Source organism: Dermacentor albipictus, chromosome 4 (assembly GCF_038994185.2).
Source record: "Dermacentor albipictus isolate Rhodes 1998 colony chromosome 4, USDA_Dalb.pri_finalv2, whole genome shotgun sequence".
In the NCBI taxonomy this organism is placed as follows: domain Eukaryota; kingdom Metazoa; phylum Arthropoda; class Arachnida; order Ixodida; family Ixodidae; genus Dermacentor; species Dermacentor albipictus.
Genome location: NC_091824.1, coordinates 113214084 through 113232569, shown reverse-complemented (window position 1 = coordinate 113232569; position 18486 = coordinate 113214084). Strand labels below are relative to the sequence as shown.

Sequence of the window (18486 nt, the reverse complement as noted above, 5' to 3'; positions counted from 1 at the left end):
AACTGTTGAACTTACCGTGGTGCTGGTGGGTACATTCTCAAGACCTCCGACACAACGCAGTGCAAGTATGGCAACTTGGAAACGACATCAAGGCTTGGTTCCTTCCCCTGCATACATATATAGAAGCCGGTTACGCAATTAATAAAGACGTTTTTTTTTATATTTATTTTGCACAATACATAAAAGAACCTGAATACTTAAAAGACAGAATGGTAAAGCTAGAAATAAAGATATGAAGGAACGCATCTGGGAGCTGTCTACGTATGCGTAATCACTATGCCACTTGCTCAGTGCCACGCAACCTGGCGTCATTATCAATGTTACGAAACTGCATCCGACCAGTACAAACTACGGCGCTGCGGCGACACGAGCTGCTGCGACGGCGGCGCAACGTGAATTGATGGCGCAAACTACTGCAGATGGCGGCGCCGCGTGCGCTGATGACGTCCCAATCGTTATAGGCCGTTATCGCTCTTCAGCGCCTTATCCAAGTCGTCGAATCATTAGGAACCGTGTTATACACCGCATTCCGGCAGCGGCCGCGTTCGAGACAACGGTTAACAGTTTTCTCGTTGGATATAAGCACAAAAATACTTACGCATTTACAAATCGGTAATGACTGCACACGAGTAATACCAAATCAGTGTGCGTTTTAAATGCTTTATAAACTGCTTTCTTAAAAAAGTGCACTGCTTTAATTTTACATGGTGCTATCTCTAAAGCGATCTCTTACGGGACGGACGAACAGTTTTCTCGTTGGATATAAGCACAAAAATACTTACGCATTTAGAAATCGGTAATGACTGCACACGAGTAATGCCAAATCAGTGTGCGTTTTAAATGCTTTATAAGCTGCTTTCTGAAAAAAGTGCACAGCTTTAATTTTACATGGTGCTATCTCTAAAGCGATCGTATTACGGGACGGACGAACAGTTTTCTCGTTGGATATAAGCACAAAAATACTTACGCATTTAGAAATCGACAATGAGTGCACACGAGTAATACCAAATCAGTGTGCGTTTTAAATGCTTTATAAAGTGCTTTCTTTAAAAAGTGCACAGCTTTAATTTTACATGGTGCTATCTCTAAAGCGATCGTATTACGGGACGGACGAACAGTTTTCTCGTTGGATATAAGCACAAAAATACTTACGCATTTAGAAATCGACAATGAGTGCACACGAGTAATACCAAATCAGTGTGCGTTTTAAATGCTTTATAAAGTGCTTTCTTTAAAAAGTGCACAGCTTTAATTTTACATGGTGCTATCTCTAAAGCGATCTCTTACGGGACGGACGAACAGTTTTCTCGTTGGATAAGCTTAGAAATACTTACGCATATAAAGATCGGTAATGGCTGCACACGGGTAATACCGAAGCACTGGCCATTCTAAATCCTTTATAAACGGCTTTCTTTAAAAAGTGCGCAGTTTTAATTTTAAGTGGTGCTATCTTGAAAGCGATTGTTTTACTGTACGGACGAACAGTTTTCTCGTTGGATAAGTATAAAAATACTTACGCATTCAAAGCTCGGCACTGACTGCGCACAAGCAATACCAAATCATTGGGCGTTCTAAATGCTTTATAAACTGCCTTCTTAAAAAAATTGCGCAGTTTTCTTTTATGATGATATTTTACGACTCCTTCCAAGTGCTCCAGCATAACGTACATCAGGTGAGAGAAGGTTGACAAGGTGCGCATGCGTTGCCGGTGCCTTTGTCATCCGCCCTCTGTCGTCCCGTATTCCGCGGTGGCGTCTTTATAATGCAGACTATGCACACATTAGACCGACTTCTTACGGCTTTCGCTATAATAATCGCTGGACCCTTAGAGGAAGCATTAACACATATTAGCAGTACTGCTTGCACTGCTTGTACGCAGTGCAATAACTGCTAGTTCCAATGTGTCGTTCGAACATTATATATATATATATATATATATATATATATATATATATATATATATATATATATATATATATATATATATATATATATATATATATACCACGAAAACACAAGGTTAAGGCTTACATGCAGCACCATTTTTGGTGTTACTCAGGCTAATCGGTACGGCGAAACCATGTGACAAAAGCTGTACAATTGGCGTCAAAAGCGTGCGAGATGCGAGTTCTCCGAAGAGATAAGGCACCCAGTAAAATAATATCTACATAATGCTGGTCTAGTATACCTGTAGAGATAGCAAGTCTGAAATCCAGGTGATGTGCTACAGATCACGAAACATATTTTTTTTTTCTCAGACCCCACCTCCCGTGGACTTTTGACGCCAACTGTGCTGTTCAAATAGCGCCACGTACATGTGAAGCAATGCATTCGTCGACTTCCATGCGAAGCTTGGCCTGTACTTCGGGGTTCAGTGCCAGCAAGTAGGCGGCATAGGAGAGTACAGATGATGTCGTGTCATGGCCGGCGAGGAAGAACAGAACACATTGCGCCAAGGCTTCGTCTTCAGACAATGCTGCAAAGAGACGCAATAGAAACGATAAACTTTTTGATACACGAGGTTCAACAATGACGAAACCTTTACTTCTCTCTGCCCCACAGGAAGACGGGGAAGTGCAAGAATGACGGGGAAATGCAAAGATGTTTTGTTATACGAGCGATCATTTTTCACCGCTAAAAAAAATTCGCCTCTATGTAAACCGGTAGCTCACAGATACGCTGCGGTACTCGAACACCACAGGCTGGGTAGAATAATCTATGCCCCGGCACACGCGAAGCTCTCGAAAGAGGTGCTATAACTTAGAGATAACTGCAAACCGGCATTTTCCCACACGACACGAGATACCATCTCATTTACCCCACACCCTACGAGCACGACTGCAAATTCGGCCAGACGCCAGTAAACCCTGTGCCACATGGTATTAGAATGCGACTCAAGCACCGACATTCCCCCATTTCCCCAACCCCACAACTGAGCAGTGGGAGACCCAGCTCACCAGCATCAGCCCTGATGACCAGCGTCAGCTGGGAACAGAGCAAGGTGGGTGTCCAAGTCACATGGCTTCCTGGACACGGGAGGTCACACGCAAGCAAGGCGACCAAAGCACTTCATTTGCTCTCAATAAAGTTCAATCATCTTTATCCAGCGTATGCTGAAGTCACATTGCCAGACCATTACTCTCACTTAATTACAAATAAGAATATCGCAAACACAAAAACGATATCATATATATATATATATATATATATATATATATATATATATATATATATATATATATATATATATATATAGTCATATCATAAGAAGCCAACAAACACCGACACCAAGGACAAGATAGGGGAAATTAGTTGTGCTTAATAAATGAAATAAAGAATTGAAAATTAATGGAAATTAAAGTGGATGAAAAAGCAACACCTTCGCATTGAGCGAAGGTTGTGGGTTAACCCCCTCTTCTCGTTTATATATATATATATATACATATATATATATATATATATATATATATATATATATATATATATATATATATATATATATATATATATATATATATATATATATATATATATATATATATATATACAGTTTCCTCTTCTTTTACGCATCCACTGCTCTTAGAAGGCTGGGGAAACACATTTAATTGCGGAGCACCTTCGTTCAAGAGAGTTCCCAATAAAGCCATTGTAGTACGGGCGCGAATACAGTCGATGGATGATAAACGTATACGTAGTAGAACGCGATGAAGAAATAAATTAACCACTATTCAGCACGTTTTCCCTTGGTTTTGCATTTCAAGTGCACTGATTCGCCATGAGGTAATCAAGCACTGAAAAAAAACTTGTACGCTTAAGCTTCGCCTTTAAGAGCAAGCTTTAGCTCGGGTGCTCCTATGTAAATACACTAAAAGGAGGATTCGTTTTTCTCGTCAACCACGGAACCAAATTTGACGAGGTTTGCTGCATTTAAAAGAAGAACTTAAAATCTATGATTTTTTATTTAGGTTGTCAATTTTTTATTGAAAATTGGCAAAAATTGAAGATCTTCAGGAAACGAAGCTATCAAGTTTACAACCCTGTAACTTTGCAATGAAAAATTATACCATAAATCTGTCACTTGCATCTAATAGTACATCTAAAGCGGAAAAGAATTGATATGTTACACATGAGTCTCGAAAAATTGAGGAATATGGAAATACGTAACAAATTTACGTAAGACATAAACATCAAGTTTGTCCGCTTTCAATGATCTAATGGATGCCGCTTACAAAACCGCGATATCTGTTCTTGGTGGAGAGCTATTAATTTGTAAACTTCGTTTTCCTATTTTTTTTTCAAACTTCCGAATTTTTGAAAGTTCTTGTAACAAAATTCGAGCCCTAAATAGACATTCCGCTTCCTACAGTCATTAGAATCTAACTTTCTCTCTCAAATGCAACAAATTTCATCAGAATTGGCCCAGGGGTTATCTCGGAAAAATGTTTTTGCGTTTTACATGTATTTGAATAGGCCGCGTCGTAGTTGGGCCCGAGCTAAAGCACGCGATATCGTTATCGAGACCCGTTGACGCTTTCCCCGACAACGGATATTCTGCGACGCGGGGCACGATAAAAAACAACAGCAGGCCGACCGCGGTGGCAATGCAGGGTATAGCAATGGCTCATACACCCTTAAGGCAGAGGTTACAAGCAGTGACGCATCAATGGGTCGTACCTCCGTAAGCAAACAAAAGTGCAATGGCTCATAACCCCGTACCCATTTCGCACAACTGATAAAAATTGTGGATCACGTGTTTTCCTGGAGTACTCACCCTTAGAAATGAAAGTGATGTCGTTCTTGACTTCAGAATCGAGATTGAAGATTTCTGCGGACTCCTTACCGGGTGTAGATTCGGTAGTTTCGTGAAGGGCGCCCTCCTGAGCATCCATCATGAGTTGCAGAAAGTCTTCCTGACGCTGAAACAAGAAATAAAATAAATAAATAATAAAACAGGGCCTGATTTCAGTTGGCGCGCTATAATATTCTACAGGCGTCCTGGGGACTAGCACTGAAAATGCCATTGGTTGCATTATAGTTAAGGTATCGGCACGTTCATCGGTTTTCCAACCATATGCAAGCGTCCCCTAAAAGCTACAACTTGTTTCAATATTATATAACTGCATGAAACTAGCCATCTGGCGTCCACATTTATGGCATGCGCAAATAAACACGCACCTCACATTTCTTGCGCGCTCTGCATTTGCGCGCGCAGCTAATTCTGTTAACGAGACTTGCGACCAACGTGGTCTCGCTGACTTCGGGCTGTTAATTTTTCCTATCCGCTTTGATCCCATCTTGCTTGCAGAGTCCGTTGCAGGTTTTGGAGCTACACTTAGGTCGTCCTATACAACTTTCACTGTTCAACGTGATTTGGGCATAGAAAAATAGCAAGCCTTTGCTTACGTAATGCTTATCCTTCCTCTTTTGTATGATATTCACGGAAACGTCCTTGAAGTATTCGAAAATTTCCGAGTTGAACGCCTTCACTTTCAGAGCCTTCATTAGGCCAGGGAAGAGAACTGCAAAGACACATCCATGCACATGTTATAATGCTTTACTTGGCTCGTTCGGCTGTTAGGGTTTTGAAAACGAGAAAGTCGTCTTTAAAAAAAAATAAGAGTTATATCCATACACAGCATCAGCAGAGGCAGGGTAACTCCGCCAGAGAATGCTTTTCTTGCTTTCGTCACGAATTCGTTAGTTGCGTCGGTGTGAGAGTCCAACTTCGTGCCGAAAGCGCATCTCGCGATGACATCCAGAGCGTAGTGACCATAAAACCTGCGGTACAACACAACTTTTTAACCTCTTGAGACCTTTTGTACGTAATAGTGGAGATTGCTTTTGATCTTTTTTTTAAAATAAACTCTGAAGTGATTACGCGAAACATTCTTTCAGCATATAAAATCGGATGCATGCGAAAACGTATGATAGTGGCTTATACCCCTGACAAACGGGCACTCCAAATACCTTTTGAGTAGGGGACCCCTACTGTAGAAGAGTTCACAGAGACATACAAAAAAGGGGATATCTCCTTTTTGGTGAAGGTCCCTTGCAGAAGGGGAGATATCTGAACTCTTTTATGGAGCTAAAAGGGTAACGTAGTGCGCAGCTCTTTAACAACACAAAACATTACAATACTCATTTAGTGTAGTGTTAACAATTTTAGTGATTACAAATAATTCACCGACGATTACGACACTCTTTAACGGGAAATTTTGGCCCTTTTATTTCGTATATATTTGCTAGCGCGGACAATCTCTCTCGTGCGGCACGTTGCAAACGGAGCGAAGTGTAACGAGACTGCCTCGCTAATCGGGAGATCGCGAGAGGCAGCGCGTTGGTGACGCGTGGGCGCCATTCATAGCAGTCGCTGCACACAGACCGCCGCTCATGCAGCGCTTTGTTTCCATACAGACATCGCGCGCTACTCTGGCGCCATCTCGCATACTCATAATCGCGGCAAAGCCCGTCTTGCGCCGGCGCTAGGTTTGTCTAAAACCCCTTAAACTTCGTAAAGTACGGCCACGCTTTGAAGAATACCGCCTCCTCCTCGCGCGCTCTGGCCGACGCCGCGTCGCTATTGGCCTAATAGCATCACGTGGGCCCTCGCGCCATGCATCAGCGCCATTTTTGCTCGAGAAGCGTCTGCGGAGTGGCGAGGAGCACATGTTTGGCGCCGTTGCTACGCTCGAGCAGTGTAGGCGGCGCCACGGTCGAGAAGGAAGCGCGAAAGAGATGAGAAACGAGGAGTGAAGGCGGAGGAGGAGAGTGTCGCTACATTACGAAGTTTAAGGGGTTTTAGGCTTGTCTTCTCACGCTTTCGCCATTCCCTCCTCTTCCTTCGCTTTCATCCTCGCGCTCTCTTCGCTATCGCCGTCTTACACCACCCGCTGCACTCCACGTTCGCTTTCATCTTTCGCTGTGCTTGCTCACTCGGTTACAAGGGGAAACGCCGACGCTTGCCGTAAAGGAACGAGCCTAAGAGATGCGCTCTAAAGCAATTTTATAGCTAGCAGTGACGCGATTTGACAATATACATAATGTTTTTTCTGACATTTTGTCTGTTTCAGGTTATAGAAGAAGCGCCATGTGGTCTGCTGTGTTTCTTACTCAAAACATGTAAAGGAGACCACGCTGTACCACGTGTCAGCAACGAAACTCCTGATAAGTGGTATTTCAGCCTATAGAAGAAAAGGGTTTACTTCAAAGGACTTTAGTTCGCCCGTGTGTTAGGGGTGTTACTCATATTTATGCCGTCAGGTTTCGTGGAAATTCACACCGAGTTCGTCTAGACCGCTGTCGCAGACGACGAAGAGCACCTCTGATGCGCGTTTCGAATACTGTGATACGAAATGAAAATTCGGGATGTGGCACTAACACGTCGACCTACCACATGAAGTTACATCTTCATTGTTGTGTCTAGGCAAAAAAAAAAAGAAAGAGAGAGAACAAAAATATTGTTCTTTTAGTACAGGATGCCTGAAGAGCGATTACTTTCTACGCGTACGTGGAAATATTGCTTTCAGTATCCGACCGTAGTATTTAAGCAAAAAGAAAAAAAGCTGTTTTTCACGGTAGTAGCATACTTTAAAAGGGTGATGGTTTGGGCTAGTTGGTTTTCCTTTAGGCTGTGTAGTGCAGCGGGAAGCGGTACAAGGGATGCAGAAAAATCGCTTGTTCTCGTTTTTCTGTGCCCATTGTGCCACCTTGCGCTGCACCACACAGTAACATACCAGTCGGTAATAACAACCGCTGCTGATGCGAATGTGCTAATGTCCCTGACATGTCTCCGGCTCTGACTAAGTTAAGGGCAGTTTCGAAACATTGCTATATGTAGGCATCCTGGTTGTAAGTGGTCATTGCACTAACAGAACTATATTTTTGAAACACTGTTATGAATAAGCCCCATAGTCGTAAACAAATAGAAATTGTACTAGCAGAACTGTAGCCAGACGAGTATTTTAACAATTTTCTTCTTCGCTGCTAGTCTCTTTGACCTACAGTCCTTGCGAAGTAAATGTTTAAAACTGGGCCACGTCTATTCATCTTGCCTCCCGAGAAAATTACCGCCAATAAAGTCGGTAAGCTTCTTTTTGCTTGTATTTAATGCGACGACAGCGTCGCCGCATCTGCGTGACGTCACTATCTGAAGCTTTTCTGTAGCAACACTTAGCTGATCTCCTCAGTCCCCGGTTTCGTTAAAGAAAGTCTTGAGTTTTTACAGATGAAAGGAAAACACGGTATTCAGAAGATGCACTGCAATGCAGTTACCCTCCAGCTTTGCCGAAAAACAAAAACGAACTTAAGTAAGCAAACGTAAATGTTATTTTTCTTTTGTTTGTACCTTTGTTTTTTGTCATTCTGTTCCCGGAAAAGTTACTCTGTTATTCTTTCATTCGCAAGGTCCACAAAATAGAAAAGTAGTCGAAATGACAATCTTCACGAAGTAAGTGAATACATGACATAACCGGAACTAATTGGATGATACGCTAATAATGAGCCGTGAGTGTTTGGTGAAATATTCAGCATGCGCTCCGGTGAAGCGTAAAACCTCTTCTGTAAACATGCGTGTTCGGTATGTTCGGTAAACATGGGCAGTTGGGCCACATTTACTGCCACTGCGTGCCCATGAGTTCCATTTCTGTTTTGTGGCACTCACGATTAACTTACCAACATGGCGCTTTCTACATATTGCTTTACATGGTTGCAGCCGGTAAACAACCACTAGGCTATGAATTTCACATAACAGGAAACACAAACAAGAGGGCAATTTTCAAAACTTAAGCGTTCTTTGAACTTCAAGGAATACTTACTGCTTGACGTCAATGTCCTTTTTCTGCTGAGCAGCGTTCTTGAGGTGCTCCGACGTTATCTCAGCGCACGCTTGGATCAGTTCGTTCATCTGGAACGCATTCGATTTGCGTTAGCCATAGAGGGTATCGTTTTTCAACGTTGGAAACGAGAACACACACAACCATCGAAGTACGTACAGTTCGCCCCTTTTTTCGCTTCAGAGGATAGGTGTGGGCAGAGAGCACGTTACCCACAGTTGTTATTACTGCAATATCACCAGCCATAAAGATCGCTCACCATTCAAAGCCGGTACGTAATATGACAAAAAAAAAGAGAAACGAACACATAGGGGAGGGACAAGCGGACGTTGACTCGCAGTTGAAGCAAATAATAATGATAATATTAAAAACCGTTCGTTAAGAAAAGTTCGAGAGTGAAGCGTGATGGCTTCACGGGAGCTCCCGAACGGCGTACAAATCTTTATTGGAACTCGTCACCTCATCGAACCCCTCGCAAAGTGTTGACTCGGGACCAGTATTACGACCCACGTAGCGACAACGCGAAAGTGAGTGCCGAGGAAGCGAGTGACACGAGCGCCCAGTGCCAGCGAACGCTCGTGTCTTTTGCTACATGTGTAGGGTACGCATACACCTCGCTTCTGTTTGCGGCAATGTTCACGGCATACGGTCCGAAGTCGCCCCACACCAGCAAATATAGGAGGCTGTGCCCACACACTTTTTCAACTGGCGCAGTTGCGCGACGAAACCTGCTAGCGTACGAGCTTACACTGTCCTACGTGCGCTCCTGAGGCAAGGATGACACGAAAGAAAAGAAAAATGCGGCTGTAATGCGAGCGCAACGTGATCGGGCTAAGCTTGGGCGTGTTGTCTCTACGACACGTTGGGATCTGCTGTTCCCACGTAGATGCGGGAAAATTGTAAGCGCATTTTGTACCACAGACATCGTTTTACTTAAAATGGGAATAGGTGGTGTCCCGGTGACGGGAAACGGGTTGGTACATCACAGCATGGCGAATTCGAGGTAAAGTGATGCCCTTGGGTGCACGCGTATCCGGCGAATCCGTTAAGCATTCTTTCTATCTCGCCGACGCTTCTCTTGAATGACAAGGCAGATGCCGTTCCAATTAGCATGCCTGTCCAATTTCCTCTCTTCATCTCTATATGTGTCTGGGGCAGTGAGAAGTCTAAATTCGTTATGACAGTTTTCACAACAACACAGTTGTCGCGGCGACTTGGTCGAACATTGCTTGTTCGTGCCCCGCTGTCATGTTTCAATCGCTATGGGAGTTCACTTTATGGAGGGACACTAAAAACAAAAAATAAGTTGAGCTGTACTAATTAATGCTGCTAACAATAGTACAAACGAATGACAGGTGGCCGACGCTACCTTTGTTTTTCCGAATACCAGTTCGCTGTGATATAATAGATTTTGACGGCGTCTGCTCCAAACTAGTTGATTTCTTCTTTTTTTTTTGTCGGTAAAAATTGACTACACTGCATTCTGAAGGAGCCAAAGACTAATAATATATGGGGTTTTACGTGCCAAAACCACTTTCTGATTATGAGGCACGCCGTAGTGGGGGACTCCGGAAATTTTGACCACCTGGGGTTCTTTAACGTGCACCTAAATCTAAGTACACGGGTGTTTTCGCATTTCGCCCCCATCGAAATGCGGCCGCCGTGGCCGGAATTCGATCCCGCGACTTCGTGCTCAGCAGCCTAACACCATAGCCACTGAGCAATCACGGCGGGTGAGGAGCCAAAGACTGAACTTTGCAAGCCTGAAGAACCTTTACTGCACCTCAACAGCCCGTATACGAGAAAATACGCTTGAAATGCGTGATGCCGCTCTGACATACTGGCGTTGGAGCTTCGCCACGAAATTAAAGAGAAATGTAACTTTGACTGCTACCATGTTCTCTTCTCATAATCAACCTGTAACCGCGAAATAAGCGTAACTGAAGCTTCGAAAGAATACCTAATAAGTGTAAACTAACTTAGTGTTCCTTTTTTAAAGTTTTAATATCTCTCACAGAGTCAGAATCAAACACTGCAACCCTTCGGTTGCAAAAGAAGAAGGAGGGCGGGTAGTGAAAAAAGTAGGTGGGGATGAGGGGGAGGGGGGGGTTGCTATGGCAGAGTCGTTATTCGCGTGGTCGTACATCTTTCTTACCCTGCGGAGTTTTCCAGTGGTGAAGGCCGGACTTGCTGATGGTCTTATCTTTCTCCATCGTTCCACGGGGGCAATGCTCATCATGTTGTCCAGAATCGGGTCGAAAAATTGCAGCGGCTGTTGTAATGGAAGGTGCAGATGTAGCACGACAAAGAGCTACAGTGCCTATAGCAATTGCCGTTGCACTGCGACTAGCGTATAATACCAGAGCATTAACATTCGGTAAGAACATTGTGGAGTGCGTTTGAAGGGGCGCTGCAGTCGACATGCTGTGCCACTAATCGCGGGCAGACATTAGAGCTGCTTATGATGACAGGCAGGCTGTATGAAGCACTCGTACACGCGTCACGGCAGTCAGTATAACAAAAAAAAAATTCCTGCGTCAAATTATTTGTCGATTTCGTCAAAGTGACGAGAAGATTTTTAAAAAATACATGTCAGCGCTTTATTTCTTGACTATCGGTCGTGCATATAAAGGACCTGTACTCTTGCGGCGAATAGGCATTCAGTTTCTACCATTACGGCGCTAAAACGAGGAGAAATAACCAAAGCATGATTCAAAATTGCGCGCATACGTATAGCTTGGAGTACATAGAAGTATGTCGGCTTTAACCATTTCGTCCATGGTGTACACGTTTTCTTCCGCCAGTTCTGTAGGCATGGTAATTACTGACATCGGAATGTGAATGAGTTAAGCTTTGATACATGAAACTCTCCATTTCACTATTTTGCCAAAGGCACTGACATGTTTGAAGGTACGGAACACCAGCGATGATCAAAGTAACCAAAGCATGATTCAAAATTGCGCGCACACATATAGATTGGAGTAAATTGAAATATGTCGATTTTAACCCTTTCGTTCATGGTGTACACGTTTTATTTTACCAGTTCTGTCTAGTGGAGGCATGTTAACAAAGAACTGACATCGGACTGTGAATAATTTAAGCCCTGGCACGCTAAACTCTCCGTTTCACAATTTTGCCAAGGGCACTGCCATATATGCTTGACGGTATGTTGCTCCAGCGATTAAGAAAGAATAGCGTTTCCTTTCTCGTAATGCCTGCAGCCAGTATTTAACTGGTGCATGTCTTTTGGGCTGGTGATTTGATTTTTGGGCTGGTGATTTGATTTTTGTTTCATAAAAGACACGATATGACTGACTGTACACTAAACCTAAATTTGATTGATTTGTAACTATGAGAACTCGTTTGAAAACGAGCAACGCATCATCCCGCCACCTTGAATTTCTTTTTCGATAATGTCTGCAGCGGCTCAGAATAAAACGCATAACTTGCATCTATGTAACGACAATCCATCAGAACTAGCAACTGAAGAGGAGCCGTTCAACACTTAACCTTCTTAGCGTAATACTTATACGGTATATGTTCTGTTTTTATTTTTGTATATAGCAGTACCAGAGTCCCTCCATGTTTTTCTGGTCACGAAACTCCGCCGTCACGCTATGGGAGAGGTTCATATGCTGCCCAAAGGTGCCGCGATGCGGCGCCACTGTGCCACAGAGGGCATCGTTCGCGTACCGAAACGCGTGCGCAGTGCGAGGCGAGCTGACTGATCGGGTGCGATTTGTGCATGTGCTGTGCTATTTTTCGTGTGTTGGGCTGTTTGGTTGAAGTGGTGGGGTGGGACAACGATGCCGAACACGTGTTGCGTGCCTGGGTGCCGTTCCGGCTACAAGGGCACGACCGAAAAGGTGTCGTTGTTCTGTTTACCTAATAACAAGGAGCAGCGCGAGAAATGGAAGCGGGCCATACCGCGGCAGGAAAGTGGCGGTTTTAATTTCGAATCGAAGTATACACGTGTGCGCGCAAAAACGTATACACGTGTGTGGCTATGTCGCAAAAAAAGTTTTCTTCATTGAGCTGCTCGAGGTGTGTAAGAACAATGAGAAGTTTTGAACAAGCGGCAACTGGCCTGATTCTTGCCAAATCCAAAGGTGGTCTACAAGTGCCTTCCAGCCAGCTAGTCGCTCTCCTCCAAATTGTGGAAGATCATCTGGAAGTGAAATTGCCTGTTCTGATGTGTACGTTAATATTGTGGAGAATGTTTTGATGGACAGTCGTACTGCTACAGCCGCTGTCGGCTGCAAATCACACTTTGTAAGCACCACTGCAGAAGTAGTTCAGTTTTTTCTTAAGACCCGCTTGAATTTTTTCACGAGAGAAAAAAAAACAAGCAAATGCAAGCAAAGGGGCGAGCTTCATGTCCACCGGGGGTGGTAGGAAACCAACCAGTTGAAGGGGTACCAGTTAAAGTGACGCAGTAGGTATCACGATTATCGTGTAAAGGTGACCACTTACAAAAAATTGCAATGCTGATGATGAAGGAGAATAAGGGTGTTGTGAGATCTGATCAGGGCATTGATGACAAAACACATTTGCTTTATGCTTTGTTGCAAGCTCAATTTGTGTTATACCAGGATAGAGTAGTTCACAGCAATAGCGCCCTTACCCCGACCATCTATGAAAGGTATAGCATTAGAATTCCTTTAAATGCAAGTGTTAAAACAGAATAATATGCATTGTTTTATTTTCCATTGTCCTTTAGTCTTGGCTATTAATGGGCTACAATTCTTCAATTGCACGTACTTTTAAGTCTATAAGCTGCTATGAGTAAGAAGGTTATTAGCACACTGTTAGCTACATTTGTATTGTGATTTGCTGAGCAAGTTATGTGTGCATGTTTAAGTAACAGCTGAAGAAGTAGAAAGGTGGTATCTCTAACAAGCCATTTTAAGAAAATTGCTGTATTTGTGATGTGGCTACTTGTGTTCGTTTGTGAGTTCTTTAGCCGTGTGTTATGAAATGCTTATGCTTTACACTTTCTTGTTTATAGAAACAATCGACTATGCATTCTGTACTTATTGCCATTCGTTTGCTGGTGTTTGTTTCCTGCCTGCCAATGCATACCTCTCCCGTTTGATCTTATTTCTTTATGCGTATTATATCAGTGTCATGCTTTTAACAAACTTCTTGCATTGTGAACGGTGGACCATTTATGACCGGACGCCTCTGAGCTATCTGTATTTCGCTCCGCTTATATTACATGATAAATAAATGATCGTGCTTGTATTTTGTTTTTGCACCAACACGTTTTATTTCTTTTCTTAATCGAATTATAAAGTCTTTTTTCTTCATTTTTCGACCATGATAAAAATATCAGGACCGGTGATTGCAACATTTTAACATATTGTAAATAGTTGCGAATTAAGCCTCGTCGTTTCTGCGTCGAAACCACGAGCAGCGTGAATAAGTGCTGGGCTCACTGACGCGTCTAAACGACTGCTTGCTAAGGCAATTGCCTAATTACAGCTAGTTTCAACTGTGCAGGTCCTAACACTTCAGGTTCGCCTTAATCCGTTGTTAAAAGCCGGACCGAAGACATTCAGTAGCGAAGTTTGTCTTGCATTAATTCTACCTAAATCTTATTCAGAAATGGCATCGCTTTGCAAGAAATCTTAAGCTCATATGGAGCAGCTCATTCTTTGTCATTAAGTATTCTACGGTAGCAGCCCTTTGCAAGAGCAATTTCATTCTTTTGATCTCGTTATAAGATACTGCCACAGAATCCTTCTCTGCCACAGTTTAACAGAAACTGAACAGCTGTGCTCGGCGAACAATCTGGCGCTATGCACAACGGAGAATTGGCGCTTACTCATCTGGTGATAAGTGGGACCACTGGCGTTTTGTTGCGAATGCGCGGTGTTTAATTTAAGGCAAATATTGAAAAGCGGAGCCCACCGAAGCGTTGAGGCGAACGGCGATTACGAAGAAATCCGGACCGAGACCGCCCGGCCGTGTACAGCGGACGCACTTCGACGGGGGCGAAATGCAAAACACCCGTTTATTTAAATTTAGGTGCATTTTAAAGGATCCCAGGTGGTCAAAACTAATCCCGAGTCCCCCACTACGGCGTGCTTCATAATCGTATCGCGGTTCTGGCTCTTAAAATTCCAGATCTTTCTTTTTTTTCGATCTGAGACAGCCGCAAGCTCCATGTTATGAGCGGCTTTTTTTTTTCGTCCCGTGCGCTCATATCATCGCAGAAGACACGCTCAGGCAGTAATTTAATTATATTCAATGTTAAAAATAGTTACGTGAAACTAAAGCGATCGTTGAGGAAGTTGAGAAAGCTAGAATACCGAGGCTGCCCCACACACAACCACAGCGGTAGCGGCGTTCGCATGCCCTCTCATGCACGGTTGCGCCTCTAGCGGCGGGCGCTGGCGCTATATGAAACTGAGGCGGCAGTTTCGTGACCAGAAAAAACATGGAAGGACTCTGGCAGTACACTGGTGAATAGTGGGGTGCCAACTTCTTTCTTTCTTTTACAGCTATCCCGTGTGTATCTTATTTCTGTGCCCGAAAACCTCAATACCAATCTCATATTACTCCATTTTTTTGTTGTTGATATCAAGCATGTATACCTATTCACTGACGGCGTTTAGGCGCCTATGTGCTACGTAATTACTGACTTACACGGGATTACAAACTGTCTGTGGTTGACAAACATATTTTTTTTCTTATTTGGGCATATATACGCATTTATGTTTTACTTACCCGTCTGTTGGAAAGCAGTGGAAAGTCTTTCACAAGCACCTGCTTCACGAGTTCCGGCTTACCAACCAACAGAGTCGGTTTTCCTCCTTCGTAGATCCTGCCGATGTCAAGAAACAAGACGCAAGCGAGATGTCGTCGGTTATTCCTTGCACATATGAGACAAAAAGAAGAAGTATACCACTCACCCGAAAACTCTGCCATACTTCTTGTAGCGCTGATCATCTATCTCGTGGAAAGGCTGCAGAAAGAAAAAAAAAGGGTAGGGGAAAGGGGAGAGGGGGAAGTGACGGAAGAGCAGTTGTGAATACAAGTGGATCTGTTTCATCCATTCCAATTAAGAAGTGTTGAAAATTTAGCTAAGGCACTTTTCCTAAGCTCCTGTCACTGAGCTAACGCAACCACCTAACGTTTGTAAAAATAGAATGTCCCATTTACCGTAACACCTCTACATCGGCTAATGCCCACATGATCACATACGACTATAGGATATTGTAGCGTTGGTGAATGCGACCTTATGTTATCTTTTTTTTATATATACGGCGGTCGCAGTTCACAGGCTAACCTGCAACATTTCCTTCTGTTGAGGTTTTCGCTTACGCTGCCCTCGAAACATACACCGACGTCTCAAATGTTCCCGGCAAATCAACGCAAAATTGGCGCGCTGCTGGCCGCTCGAGGCAATATTCGCGGTTGCGTGTGTTCATGGACTTCTTTCACGCTTGGAAAAGCACTTTTATGTAGCACGTATTGAGCAACAGAAAGCTGTATCGGGAGTTTTTCATACTGCTCTACAATTTTCTCATTGACACTTTTCATTTATTTATTATAATTCAGAAGTTGATTAATTAATTAAGACTTGCTCTCTAATTACCTTGAGTGCAAACAAGATAATCTGAGTATCTCCAAGCGATGGCAAACACCATTACCTTGGTTCTGTCCAGCTACGTAGCATTTGCATATCTTTAAAGTTTGGTTCAAGTGAAACGCCCTGTATATAGTGTGCAGTTTAAGTCTCTTCAAAGTTACACCTCTGTAGACTGTCAATGTCTTAGAAATAATCAGTGCACCATCTCACCACATCTTCACTATAGCTGTGCGAATGCCTTTTAGAGAAATCACTTTCCGCCAAAACTATCTGGAGCGAACGGCATATAGCACCGCAGCTTCCGGAACTCGCACGGAAGCGCGCACTCGCCTATGGAAAATTGTGACTGATATCCAACTCACCTTGAAAAATATTCGCATCGCCGGGCCGATAACCAAGGAAAAGTCTTCGTGAGCGATGTTCTGTTTCTTCCAGTAGTTTCGGTTCCTTGCCGCATACCTGACAAGTCATGTAGAAGTTTCACGTGTATGTGCGAGCAGCACTTCAGACATATTTGCACTTAACATTTAATCTGTTTTTGTACACAATGTGCATTGACGTCACTCTTCACTTCATAAGAAGCGAACATCCACGTTAATATGAACGCGAAACATTCAGCGCAAGTAAATGGGACACAAATTGCTGGACGATAGTACGATTGTAAAGAGAGGAACAGCATCACCAATATTATCGCCCCCTGTGCATCAGTGAAACGTGTAGATTGTGCAAATCCGAGCAAGATAAATAAAGAAGCAACTGAAAGGACGAAATCAACAATGACAGCCACAAACGCGACAACAGCGGCATAGGGGAGAAAACGGAGCCGGAAGAGGCTTACAGATAAAACAGAATGACGGCGGTTGCCGCAAGCAGCAACCAGTCCGGCAGACCAATCAGTTCCATCGTAGCGTCCTCTGGAGTGTGACGTCGAGTGTAGGCGCGAGTCAGCAGCTCGCGCACCTGGGGACTCGATTCGGAAGCGAGAACAGCCGAAGCGAGGGAGATTCTACGCTCGCTATGCGCGCGTTCCGCACAGCTGCAGACGGCACACGGTGCACCGCTTCAAAACGGGTTTTCTTATATCGCCACTGCCGAAAAGCGAGAGAACATTCTTAGCGTAGAGAGGCGAGGCCGAAACGAGAGAGGGGGTAGCGTCACAGAACAAATGGGGGCGTGATGACATCTACGGTGAGGTTGACGCGAGTTTGCGTCCCCCACGGCAACCTTTCCCTTTCTCGTAAAGAAACTACTCCTCTCTTCTGCACGCTCGATCAGTGAACACAAGCATTTCCCGGCGATCTCCAGAACACACTCCGAGTCGCGTATTTCGTCTCGTCGTTGTATGACTCAATGGTCTGCAAGAATAATGGCCATTTGTCGGGCAACCCCTCGGTCTTTGCCAAGGCCGACTGAGTAAACGACCTCGGATGGACGCAGAGCTTTCAGTGGCGAGGGTGCGGAGCGCGGGCATCCTGTTTATCTATCGCCATTGTGCCCTTGCGTTATGTTAGCGACACGTGTCAATGTATGTCTCTCGACGCGCAACAGTATGAAGACCATTGAAGGCGGGCGGACATGGAAATCTCCTATCTGTCATTTAACCCTCCGGAAAACAAACAATTCTGTCGTAAATATAGCGCTTTACGCGTCATCTTTATTTCAATCGTGTTGTTTATTTACTTTTTTCTAATCATCGCACATGCTTAGCAGAAATTTATTTATTTATATTTATTTATTTATTAAGTACCGCTAGCGTGAATTCCAGGCCTTAAGCAGGAGTGGGTTACACTTCGGAACAAATGTACCTGAAAAACAAAAAGAGCACACATGCAAACTAACGGAACTGGAGAAAAGCGACCGGTGTGTGAAGTACGGCATTGAACAATGTAATTTCAAATGGCAAAATAGTGGATATACGAATACACATCATATCGCAATAGTAAATATATGAATACACATCAAGACGCATTAGGCAAGAGCGTTGCTCAACAATTGGCAATGTGAAGAAAAAAAGAAAAAAAAGAAATGTATTTGGTTAGGTGCGTTATGCATGTCAAT

General features: G+C 43.7%; 1 protein-coding gene across 7 annotated transcripts in view; it reads right to left on the bottom strand.

Moving 5' to 3' along the window:
* Nucleotides 1-18486, bottom strand: part of LOC139059270 (cytochrome P450 3A8-like) — a 92646-nt gene that overhangs the window by 36122 nt on the left and 38038 nt on the right. For 4 of the 7 annotated variants that reach the window (XM_070537465.1, XM_070537467.1, XM_070537466.1 and 1 more), the window contains 10 exons: nucleotides 16791-16887; nucleotides 15749-15801; nucleotides 15564-15660; nucleotides 10987-11103; nucleotides 8814-8902; nucleotides 5633-5778; nucleotides 5404-5519; nucleotides 4772-4916; nucleotides 2316-2476; nucleotides 16-107 (listed from right to left, as the gene is read on the bottom strand). In XM_070537465.1, coding sequence (XP_070393566.1) covers nucleotides 16-107; nucleotides 2316-2476; nucleotides 4772-4916; nucleotides 5404-5519; nucleotides 5633-5778; nucleotides 8814-8902; nucleotides 10987-11103; nucleotides 15564-15660; nucleotides 15749-15801; nucleotides 16791-16808 — 1034 coding nt within the window. In that variant the 5' untranslated portion in view covers nucleotides 16809-16887. Of the gene's footprint in view, nucleotides 1-15; nucleotides 108-2315; nucleotides 2477-4771; nucleotides 4917-5403; nucleotides 5520-5632; nucleotides 5779-8813; nucleotides 8903-10986; nucleotides 11104-15563; nucleotides 15661-15748; nucleotides 15802-16790; nucleotides 16888-17266; nucleotides 18153-18486 lie in introns of those variants that run through there. The other 3 variants (XR_011514036.1, XR_011514037.1, XM_070537462.1) reach the window with 2 other exon arrangements.